General features: G+C 41.1%; 1 protein-coding gene across 6 annotated transcripts; it reads left to right on the forward strand.

Moving 5' to 3' along the window:
• Nucleotides 1-6,491: 6,491 nt before the first annotated feature.
• On the forward strand, nucleotides 6,492-10,717 carry LOC129299391 (probable receptor-like protein kinase At5g18500). 6 transcript variants are annotated; one of them, XM_054937868.1, is made up of 9 exons: nucleotides 6,492-7,876; nucleotides 7,955-8,123; nucleotides 8,228-8,335; nucleotides 8,542-8,664; nucleotides 8,734-8,904; nucleotides 9,033-9,162; nucleotides 9,844-10,055; nucleotides 10,282-10,441; nucleotides 10,595-10,705. In XM_054937868.1, exons 1-8 carry the CDS (start codon nucleotides 7,462-7,464, stop codon nucleotides 10,412-10,414), a joined length of 1,461 nt encoding a protein of 486 aa, XP_054793843.1. In that variant the 5' UTR covers nucleotides 6,492-7,461; the 3' UTR covers nucleotides 10,415-10,441; nucleotides 10,595-10,705. The 6 variants fall into 6 exon arrangements, with proteins under 6 accessions (XP_054793843.1, XP_054793841.1, XP_054793840.1 ...); XM_054937866.1 differs by having other exon boundaries at nucleotides 6,492-6,983; nucleotides 7,280-8,123; XM_054937865.1 differs by having other exon boundaries at nucleotides 6,492-6,983; nucleotides 7,440-8,123.
• The last annotated feature ends 1,477 nt before the right edge of the window (nucleotides 10,718-12,194 follow it).

The raw sequence follows: 12,194 nt of genomic DNA on the forward strand, positions 1-12,194 counted from the left end.
TGCAACAACAGCTCGACACTCTCAAGACTTCCTTAGAAGAAAGAGGAAGAAGCCCACTATTGGATGGAAATAGTGGAATAAGGGAAGTCAAGTTGGATCTTCCCAAACCCAAGGAATTCAAGGGGGTACGAGATGCCAAGGAAGTTGAGAACTTCTTATGGCAAATGGAACGTTATGCTGACACCCTAGGGATGATTGATGATCAAACCAAGGTACGTACCGCAGCCTATTTCCTTACAGACAATGCCATGCTATGGTGGCGAAGGAAGCATGCAGACATGGACAAAGGGCTTTGCACAATCAATACTTGGGAGGACTTTAAGAAAGAGCTGAAGAGGCAATTCTATCCAGAGAATGTGGTCTACGAGGCACGGAAGAAATTGAGGGATCTCAAACATAAGACCACTATCTCTGACTATGTACGAGACTTCACTTCTTTAACACTTCAGATTCCTAATCTGAGTAGTGAAGAAGCTCTCTTCTATTTCATCGATGGTCTCCAAAACTGGGCCAAGCACGAGCTACAGAGGCGTGACGTGAAGACCGTTGATGAGGCAATTACAGTAGCCGAAAGTCTCACAGAGTACCATAAGGAAAAAGGTGAGCCCTCTAAACCCAAGTCTTCCAAACCTAATTTTGGAAAAGGTGGGGGAGACAAGGGCAAGGGGACATCCAAAGGGGGTGATAGCAGGTTCCTACAGAGGAAACAACCTGAAGGACAAAAGAAGACCTTCAAGGAACAGACAGGATGCTTTGTGTGCAAAGGCCCTCATCGAATGAGAGAATGTCCGAAGCTAGGTACGTTGGCAGCCATAATGGAGAAGGCTGAAGAAGAAGAGCCTGAAGCAGAGATGGGATCTCTACGACTCCTCAATGCTTTAAAGGTCAAACCCTTGCCAAAGAATCCTAAAGGTGAGGGCTTGATGTATGTAGACGGGAAGTTGAATGGATCACCTGTCACCATAATGTGTGACACTGGAGCTACCCATAATTTTATCACTCCAGAAGAGGCCAGGAGAATAGGCCTCAAGGTGGTGCAGGAGGGAGGAAGTTTGAAGGCAGTTAACTCACCTCCTAAGCAATTATGTGGCATAGCACAAGGAGTTGTACTATGTTTGGGGAACTGGAGTGGTAAGATAGACTTCTCCGTAGCTCCTATGGATGACTTTAAGGTCGTGTTGGGACTTAAGTTCTTCAGACAGGTAAACGCCTACCCCATGCCCTATTATAATTTACTTTGTATACTCGAGAAGGAAAACCCTTGCATTGTGACTGCAAGAAGGGTGAGCGGTGGACACCAACTCTCGGCCTTGCAAGTCAAAAAGGGAATAAAGAAGGGAGAGGCTACGTACTTGGCAACACTGAAGGAGATTGACCCTGGGGACAAGGTCAAGGAAGAAGTCCCTCCCATAATTGCCCGTGTTCTAGTAGAGAACCAAGACATTATGCCTGCTGAGTTGCCCAAGAAGCTTCCACCACGAAGAGAAGTGGATCATGAGATCGAGTTGGAACCAGGAATTCGGCCACCAGCCATGGCGCCATATCGTATGGCACCACCTGAGTTGGAGGAATTGAGGAAGCAACTAAAGGAGTTGATCAACACAGGTTTCATCCGACCATCAAAAGCACCTTTTGGGGCACCGGTCTTATTCCAAAAGAAGCAGGATGGGTCCTTGCGCCTATGCATCGACTACCGGGCTCTCAATAAGGTAACTATCAAAAACAAATATCCTATTCCTTTGATAGCTGACTTGTTTGATCGCCTGGGAAAGGCAAAGTACTTCTCCAAATTGGATCTAAGGTCTGGGTACCATCAAGTTCGAATTGCCGAAGGAGATGAACCCAAGACCACCTGTGTGACACGATATGGGTCCTTCGAGTGGTTAGTTATGCCTTTTGGACTAACCAATGCACCAGCCACATTTTGCACTTTGATGAATAAGATCTTTCATCCTTATCTCGATCGGTTCGTGGTGGTGTACTTAGACGACATTGTTGTCTATAGCAACACACTGGAGGAACATGCTGAACACCTCCAGATTGTGTTCAAGACCCTTCGTGAAAATGAGCTTTATGTGAAGAAGGAAAAGTGCTCTTTTGCTATGGAGGAAGTCTCTTTCTTGGGACATGTCATCTCACATGGCTGCCTCAAGATGGATGAGAAAAAGGTACAAGCTATAAAGGAATGGGAGCCTCCAACATGTGTGGCTGAGCTGCGGTCCTTCCTGGGATTAGTAAACTATTATCGACGATTCATCAAAGGCTACTCGGCAAGAGCCGCCCCTCTCACAGAGTTGTTGAAGAAGAACAAATGTTGGACTTGGACGGAGGAGTGCCAACGAGCCTTTGAGGACTTGAAGGCAGTAGTCATGGAAGAACCGGTGTTGACACTTCCTGACTTCTCCAAAACCTTTGAGGTACATACTGATGCCTCTAACTTTGCTATAGGAGGTGTCCTAATGCAAGAGAGGCATCCTATTGCCTTTGAAAGTCGCAAGCTAAATGATACCGAGAAGCGATACACGGTCCAAGAAAAGGAGATGACAGCCATAATTCATTGCTTGCGTACTTGGAGGCATTACTTGCTAGGGGCAAAGTTTATCATCAAGACGGACAATGTGGCTACTAGTTACTTCCAGACTCAGAAGAAGTTGACGCCAAAGCAAGCAAGATGGCAAGACTTCTTGGCTGAGTTTGACTATGTGTTAGAGTATAAGCCAGGAGCAGCTAATGTTGTTGCTGATGCTCTAAGTAGAAAAGCAGAACTGGCAACCTTAACCCAAGTCAGTGGGGACTTGGTCGAAAAGGTTAAGGAAGGAATGGCCCAGGATCCTATAGCCCTACAGCTAATGGAACTAGCAAAAGAGGGAAAGACTAAGAGATTCTGGGTGGACGATGACATCCTGTACACTCTGGGAAGGCGCATGTATGTCCCTAAATGGGCAAACCTAAGGAAGGAGCTGATCAAAGAGTGTCACGACTCTAAATGGGCAGGTCACCCCGGTCAGAGGCGAACTTTGGCTTTGTTAGAAGCAGCCTATTATTGGCCTCACATGAGGGAGGATGTGGAACATTATGTGAAGACTTGTCTTGTATGCCAACAAGACAAGGTAGACAACCAATTGCCTGGAGGACTGCTCGAACCCTTACCTACACCGAGCCAACCATGGGAAAGTGTTTCCTTAGACTTCATCTCAGCATTACCTAAGTCAGAAGGATTTGGATCCATCATGGTGGTAGTAGATCGATTCTCTAAATATGCAACTTTCATAGCTACCCCGACAGACTGCACGGCTGAGGAAGCAGCTCGGATGTTTTTCAAAAATGTGGTAAAGTATTGGGGCCTTCCTAGAACTATTGTCAGTGACAGAGATCCAAGGTTCACAGGAAAGCTGTGGACAGAACTATTCAAATTATTGGGGACAGAGCTACACTTCTCAACTAGCTTTCATCCTCAAACAGATGGGCAAACTGAGAGGGTGAATGCTTTGCTTGAGTGCTATTTGCGGCACTTTGTTAGCGCCAATCAAAAGGACTGGGCTAAGTTGCTTGATGTGGCTCAGTTCTCTTACAACTTACAAAGGAGCGAGGCGACAGGGAAGAGTCCATTTGAGGTTGTGATGGGACAACAACCGATCACCCCACATGCCCTCGCAATCTCCTATAAAGGTAAGAGCCCTGGAGCTTTTAACATGGCTAAGTCTTGGCAGGAACGGGCAGATGAAACAAGATCATTCCTCGAGAAGGCTGCCAAGAAGATGAAGAAATTTGCAGACAAACGGAGGCGTGCAATAGAATTCCAAGTGGGAGACATGGTAATGGTGAAACTTCTCCCACAACAATTCAAAGCCTTCAGATCAGTACACAAGGGCCTCATTCGTAAATATGAAGGTCCTTATAAGGTAATCAAGAAGGTAGGGAAAGTCTCATATAAATTGGATCTCCCTACTAATTTAAAGATTCATCCTGTCTTTCATGTTAGCATGTTGAAACCCTATCATGAAGATCAGGATGACCCGACGCGAGGAACATCATCACGTGCCCCACCGACTATCACTAAAGCATATGATCGAGGACTTGAAGAAATACTTAGCCACCGAGTTGTGCGGAAAAGAGGTGTGCCACCAGACACACAATACTTGATCAAGTGGAAGGGATTGCCAGAGAGTGAAGCAACATGGGAATCTCAAAGAGATCTTTGGCAATTTGAAGAACTACTTCGATCTTATAGAGATGATGCCGTGACGAGGACGTCACTCGAATAGGTGGGGGAGAATGTGACGAAGATAGAATTTTCATGAGGTTAAGATATTCTAGAAGTCTCCGGAACGATCCAGGACAATCAAGAACACCCCGGAGTCTTCTGGAATACGCCGGTATGTCCTCGAAAGACCTAGATATCTCTAGAGTAGTGTAGAAAACACTTGAAGCATCCAGACCATTCTAGAGATATCTTGCTCTTGTACATTCTAGTAGTCTCCTTGTAATTATCAAGATATTTCTTGTAGATATTTCTATAGAATTATCTAGAGATAGAATGTACACCGTTAGATCGAATCAATCCCAACCGTCCATTAAGGAGGTGGGAATTTTCTAGAGAAAGGGGGAGGCCTATAAATACATACCCCCTCATCCCTCATTTGTAACAAAAAGCTTAGTGTAGAAGCTCTTAGAGTTCATTCACTCAAGCTCTCTACTCTCTACTTGTGCATCTAGCTCTCTTAGCCTCCTTGCCTACTTGTGGGATTCGGCTGACTTAGCAAAGATCAAGAGAGGGATCAAGCTAAGGCCGGCACGGTTCAAGGGAAGGGAGTTCCAAGGCCGTGACATAGGCCTCGTGAGGCATGCCCATTTCGCCTGAACATCTAATAATTAGCAGCTTCCGCCCTTCCTTTCGAATAACCTGCTATTGAATATGGAAATGATTGGGCCATATGACTTGTCAGCTCTACATATATGTGTGTGGCCATTTTGTTTTGGTATCCTATGATCCCTCCCCTCTCGATAAATACATATAGCTAAAATGTCAATAATGCAGGAGAATATAAAAGGCATTGTACAATGACATAAATATTTCTTAGTGTTCGTACGAAGAAATTGCAAGGATGGGCGGCGTAGGAGAGGTCCCAATAATTGGAGGGGCGGCTCTTTGCATCCCTCACCCACGCCATTCTCATCTCTCAATTCAAATTTCCAGAACTCACCATCTTTGCGGGCCTGTGTGGCTCTCTAGCTAATACATTTAATTATTAATTATATTAAAAGTAGTGGATGCTATGAGTATGAATTATCGACTCAGTACAAGTTAATCGTTAAGTCGTTGTTTCCACGTCCAGAAAAGCAATAATCCCATTTGCGTGTATGATGGCTAAAAGAGCTTTGTCTTTTACCCTGGATTCCATTGCATTGCTCCGGAGTCACTTAATAGTTTCCTTTAGAATGTTATTTAGACCCATTTGCTTTTTTTTTAATGTAATAGATTAAGAAAATCAAATTAAAAATGAATTAAATCCCTTTTTCACATGATAAGTATAATAAAATTTGATATTATATATCATAAATGTGAGAATTACCACATTTCACAAATATCATGAATCATGGCTTTTAATTCCATGAATTAAATTACACTTCTTTTGATAATTCATATATCCTCTTTTATATTTTGATTATTTTATGTTTCTTTTATTTTCGCTCCTTTACAACTAAATAGCTCCAGTTTTTCTGCTAAATGATAAAAAAATTAATCCACTAATAAATAAAACGCTCGGTAAGAAAATGAAAACCTCTCTCGAGGTATTAATCATTGATTTACTAATCAGTCTGTAACGGATTCTCTCTCTTAATCAATCCCGCTGTTGACTGTTGACACTTTTCACAAAATAATGAATAGCATAATGAAAGCGCACTACTCATACTCTAATGGTCTTTAACCGGGAACATAACACAGAGTAGATGAAAAGGCTGAAGCTCCGGCTCTTTATATTGGTAATTGATCATTGAATGAATTTGATAGAGGCATATCTACTTTGCTATTATCCCCTTCCCAACCAAAAAAATAATAATCAGTGAAGACTCAACCAGCAGCAAAGAACGATTAGGAATAACTTTATTCAACATTTGTAGTTCTTGTATAATTATATCCTTAGCCCTTACCAGTGACCAGGGGCAACTGCTCAAAATCACTATGGCCATTATGTCATCATAATTAAGAGGGTCAAAGGTTACAATCCAATATATAATTGACCACATGCGGATACATCATGACATCGTAACTGCAATTATAGAATGAACAATGAAGCACGGCTTATTTCCCAGTCGAGGAGGTGGATAATAATTAAAAAAGTAAAAATGGAAAACCTAGGTAGTTGAATTATTTACCGATAATCAGGCCCCCCCAAAAAAAAAAAAGTAATTACCGATACAATCAGTCATGTCCGCAACACAATCCTATCAGTCATGTCCGCAACACAATCCAATCAGCAATGCTTCTCTTTTACTGTATGTGCTAGGACGCGTGGGAACCTGGAAGGCATGTAGTTTATCCAAAAAAGAAAAACTTGGAAGGCATCTAAACGCAACACCTACCACTGAATAGTGAATGCTCCATCACTTCTTATCATCGCCTCCACCATCACTGGCAATTCTTTCTCCCTCCAGCCCCTGAAGCAACGAGCGCCCCACTCTGTCGGATTTGGTTTTTTGAAGAAGCTTACAGGGTGTCCGGTAGCTCCTACCCGTCTTAGATTTACACCCACATTGCCCGAACCCCCCTGATGAGATGACCCAGAAGCCACCCTCTCTATATAATTGCTTCTTCTTTTTTTTTTGACAACTCTGTTGACTCGGCTTCCTTCCTTTTTGCACGAGTGGGGTCTATTTTGTTGATTGGTTGCTTTTAATCTATGTTCCGGGTTTAACCTATGAACTAACAATTTCAGAGATCTGGGTTTTCAGGGATGTCCTCGTGAATTGGGTATTCATAGGTAAGACCGTCACCGCGAGCAGCTTCTGAATTCAGTGTACTTTTCATTGTTGATGTTTTCTTTATTCGTCTCGTACGGGGTTATACCTGTTTCTTGTATGATGTTTAAAGCGGCGACTCTCCTGTTTGCTCCTTCCTTCACGATCTTTCAACATGTTCGTGAATAGTTTCTATGGAATTTACATCTCGTGTCTGCGGTTCCTGGCCTGCTTTACTTTTGTTTGGTCTGTCCTTTGATGTTTTGCCTGGTTGCAGCACGCTTTCTTTTGATGCTTGTTCACACAGTGTTTTACCCAGGGGTGGGAGGGAATGATTCCGGCGTTGCTTTTGTAATTGTCAATGAAGAGTAAAATGTTTGATGAACGTGAGCGGTCTGCGGTCTTGTGATGAATTGGTGTATATGATTTTCAATATGGTATTCTGCTTCATGGTCATCTGTGTGTGTTTGAATGTATAGGCAGGCACCAGGCTCCTAGAAAATGGGCGCTGATCTTAATGCTGAATTATCCAAGAAAACATCACTTTTTGGACTTAAAGCTTGGGAAATAACTGGAATTGCTGTTGGATTGTTTATAGTAGTTATACTCGTGCTCTCTGTTTGCCTTACTTCGCGGAAGAAATCAAGAAAAGCCAAGGATAGGATTCCCCTTAGTCAAATACCAACTGTCTCGAAGGATATTAAGGAAGTGAGGGTTAAGCACGTACCAGCAAATGGATTTGCTCCTCGTGATGGAATTCTTCTCACAATACATGATAAATCCAGTGACAGAGAATCAGACAAAGTTATGGTCCATTTGGGCGTGGGGAAGATGAAAAATGGGGATAATAGCAGTTTTTCCGATTCATTCAATCACTTGGAGATAGATGGAGGTGGATCACAGTCAGTAGAGGAAGGTAGCTCTGGCACTCTTACAGTGTATAAGCACTCTTCATACCCTATAACAGCTCCTTCCCCTCTGTCTGGTCTCCCAGAATTCTCTCACTTGGGTTGGGGCCACTGGTTTACATTGAGGGATCTTGAAATTGCTACGAATCGTTTTTCCAAAGAGAATGTGATTGGTGAGGGTGGCTATGGAGTTGTATATCGGGGACAGCTGATCAATGGGAGTCCAGTGGCAATTAAAAAGATACTCAATAACATGTGAGTTTCGTTACAACATTTAAGACATCAAATTTAAATTTGTTCTCAACTATTAGAACTTGTTCCTGAGTACTGCTGAGGTTTTAACTCCTAAGCTTCTTTAGCAGCGGTCAAGCAGAGAAAGAATTTAGAGTGGAAGTTGAAGCTATTGGCCATGTACGACATAAGAATTTGGTTCGCCTTTTGGGCTACTGCATTGAGGGGACGCACAGGTATGTTAAATTTCAATTACATCGTAATCTCAAAATATATCATTGCAAATAATGTCCTTAACGGCGTGGTGTTACTGCAGCCCAACTAATTAGAGGTGATGGAAATATACATATGACTAAGCGTTTCTGTTAGCCTATGACCTGATGGTGAGGCCCATCGTACTTTCACTAAAAAGTAGTTTGAATAATATGTGGTGATTTTTCAGGATGCTAGTCTATGAGTATGTCAATAATGGAAACTTGGAGCAATGGCTCCATGGAGCTATGCGTCATCATGGATATCTTACATGGGAAGCACGAATGAAGATCCTCCTTGGCACGGCCAAAGCGTGAGTCTCTGAATTTAAGTTTCATTAAAGCTCTTTGTGTTCTCATCTAATGTGATGTCCAATTTTCAGTCTTGCATATTTGCATGAAGCCATTGAGCCAAAGGTGGTGCACCGGGATATCAAGTCAAGCAACATATTAGTCGATGATGATTTTAATGCCAAGGTTTCTGATTTTGGCTTGGCCAAACTGCTGGGTGCTGGGAAGAGCCATGTCACAACACGAGTTATGGGAACATTTGGGTAGTATATCTGTTTCCTGCCCTCTAGATCATCTTTTTCCCATGCTCAATGTTGTTAAACTTTTGGTAACTTTTTTTTTTTTTCGGCTTATATTTATTCTTTCTTTCTTGCCCCTAAAATTTTTACAGATATGTGGCACCTGAATATGCAAATACTGGTCTTCTAAATGAAAAGAGTGATGTTTATAGCTTCGGTGTTATGCTCTTGGAAGCAATCACAGGAAGAGATCCAGTTGACTATGGTCGACCAACTCATGAAGTGAGTAAATTTCTTCTTCTCAGGGAAAAAGTGTAGCTGGAATTAGCTGTGTTTGTTTGACATGTTTTAACCTTGTAACCATGAAGGGGCCTTGGTGTGAGTTAGATCTTTTAGTTAACAGTGATCTTGAACAGCTCATGTCTTGTACATCTTTGATGATCAAAGAAGCATGATCACAATGTGCGTGTGGACTCAAATACTGACAGAATCCGAAGCGTTCATATTCTATGTGAATTATTGTTTCATGCTTGCTATTAATTGGGTGGCAACTTTTTTGAGAGATTTCACTTTTTGCGAGCCAACTTGAGAACAATATTGGCCTGAATTATTGTTAGATTCGTTGAACCTAGTTTTACTCATCTGTTTCATGGACCTATATTTGTACCTTTCACTGCTGATATGAAGTCAAAGCTGGTGCTGTTCTGTTTTGCTAGTTTGGTGGATAACTGATGTATATCTGCAATTATTTACTCCGGCACTCTAAGCAAAGCAAGAAGTTGTTGGGTCAATGTGGTTAAAAGAAATAGCTAAAACATTAAAAGCCGTGATATTTGCATCACAGGCTACACCATCAATTCAACAAATGCCTTGGTCTTAGTAAACTTTTGACTTGGCTAATCAGTTACAACTTCTGATCATGAGTTTTGACTGGCGTTTACTCTAAAACTGAAATGCTTTCAGGTTAATCTGGTTGATTGGCTCAAGATGATGGTTGGAAGCAGGCGATCAGAAGAAGTGGTTGACCCATATATTGAGGTGAGGCCCTCCACCAGAGCTTTAAAACGGGCCCTCTTGACTGCCCTGAGATGTGTGGATCCTGATTCCGAGAAGAGACCCAAGATGGGCCAAGTTGTACGGATGCTGGAGTCCCATGAGTACCCTTGGCTAGAGAGGTTCGCTTTCACTCCACTATATTCTGTTTTCTTGGCATTTCTTATTTGCCTAGTCATTCTGGCCCCGGTTTGCTCTTATTTGGCTTTCATCATGTTTTAAGTTTATGATCAAAATCACGACTGAATAGATAAATATCTGATTCATGCTTGAGGGATGATTAGTTTAACGATTGCCAATGGTTTGTGACTGACTTTTGATTGCATCCATTTCCTTGAATGTTCTCAGGACCGAAGGCGCCGAAGAAATCAAGGGGAGAGCATGGAAATTGAATCCCAAAAGGAATATTCAGACACAGATGGATCAGAGAGCAGAGGATAACCTCAGAGCAGACATAACCAAAACACCGATTCTTTTTTAGGGTCAGTTGAATGTATAAAGTGAGAGGGTAAATACTTTCAAGTTTTTCTTTTAACCTTTTTAGGTCATTGGTTTGAATTTCCCTATGCAAGTAAGATTATATGATTCGACGAGTATTGCAGGATAATCACCCCCTCCCCCTCTTTCTTATTTTGTTCCTCCTTCAATTTGTTAATTGCAGAAGGTTGGTTAGAATATTGCGTGTGCAGGAAGGTGGATACTAATGCAGAGAACCCAAAGCGACGGGTATGTATACAGAATGTGATGCCTTTCCAGGGTCCGCTCGATAGAAATGTTCGGGTTACCTTTTGAAAGGGATAAAAAGGAAAAGAGAGCAGTAGCCTCGTGGCTTCGAGCTCAATAGAAGTGCCATAGAAAAAGATCTTCAAATTCGATCTCAATTTGACAGCTCAGGAGTTTCGTGTGTAGTAAAGCTTATTTTTTGTTCCAAGCCCCTTTTCAGTTTTAACCTTCCAAGTAACTGACGAGAATTAATTGACCAAGAACTCGTTGCCAATGATGCTCCGTACTCGTCGAGCATGCCCAACACCTGCATCATGGGTAGGGAGCGATTTAGGACAAAGAGGAATCACATACTCACCTCTTTCTCAAACATATGAAATAAATGATTACTTTTTTCAATACCAGTGGAAATTTAATTTTGCTGGTTAAATACTTTAAAGCTACCATAATGATTCAAGGACAAAGAGGAACGTAATTACGAAAATATAAGCCAAAGGTGTTAATTTTTGTCCCGCCTGTTTTATGTGTATGATGGTCACAAGTTTGATATGATGTGAAAAAAAAAAATCCACCAACTTATCCTAGTAACTTCAAGTACTATTCATTCTTTTATTTTCAGTCATTGTTTGGCTTTGTTATGTTGTAGACTTTTAGCCGTACGTGTGTTTCACTTGTGACTCCAAGGCACAACAATCGATTTTGCTTCCCCTATGTTTACACTAGAGGGGCACAACATTCGTATTTGTGTTGAATTGAACCCACAAGGAAAAGAAAAATGCGTACATCAATGTTACTTTTTTCCCCTTTTTACTGCACTATGATATCAAAGCTTTCACGAAACTTAAATGTATGAAAAATGCTCACTTTATATTTAATCACAATATTAATCATCAATATCCTTTTTTTAAATAATTTTTACTATTTAGTTTAACATTTCAAACCCTAACAATTCAATTTTTTCATATACAAAGGTACTCATAAAGTTTAATAGCTTTTTTTAACTTACATTAATTTCATGAAACTCCAAACTAGCCATTAATAACAACTCATTACCCTAACATTTCATTTATGGTGGAATTTCAGGTATTTATTACCCTTAACTATTTAAACTTACAATGTTGTAAATCTTAAGTTTAAATAGTTAAACAACTCACATTAACTCTATTTAACTCAATATGTTCAAATCTTATAACCTCTATGAATCAAAAATCATCTTTTCTAACAAACCCTAACTTTTATATTTAAGAAAAATGGGAGAGGAATAAAGAAACACTTAGAAAACTTATCTTTAGCATTTAAAAGCTCCAAATGCCTCCCAAAAGGGGACCTAATACTTGCCATAGTAGAACTCCTCTCATTTTCTTTATTTTTTTCTCCTCTCAACCTGTATTTCAAACTCTGATATGCTCTTATTTCCATAAATTTGTGAAATGCGTTACGAAATGTGGTATAGAGAAGGCACTCTTGCCTTCTGGTGGCTTATGTATTGTGGCATATGACACAAAGCATTTTCCTATATTTTTTTCACTTTTTAACAT

This window comes from Prosopis cineraria, unplaced genomic scaffold (genome assembly GCF_029017545.1).
Source record: "Prosopis cineraria cultivar Desert tree isolate PC_DT_omini unplaced genomic scaffold, ASM2901754v1 PC1146, whole genome shotgun sequence".
NCBI classification, from domain to species: Eukaryota; Viridiplantae; Streptophyta; class Magnoliopsida; order Fabales; family Fabaceae; genus Prosopis; species Prosopis cineraria.

Bases quoted from the DNA above. Each gene is read 5' to 3' on its own strand.
- LOC129299391 (XM_054937864.1), top strand. From the start codon at position 7,462: ATGGGCGCTGATCTTAATGCTGAATTATCCAAGAAAACATCACTTTTT. The intron at 8,665-8,733 runs GTGAGTCTCTGA...TCCAATTTTCAG, and splicing joins CTCCTTGGCACGGCCAAAGC to TCTTGCATATTTGCATGAAG. The intron at 10,056-10,281 runs GTTCGCTTTCAC...GAATGTTCTCAG, and splicing joins GAGTACCCTTGGCTAGAGAG to GACCGAAGGCGCCGAAGAAA.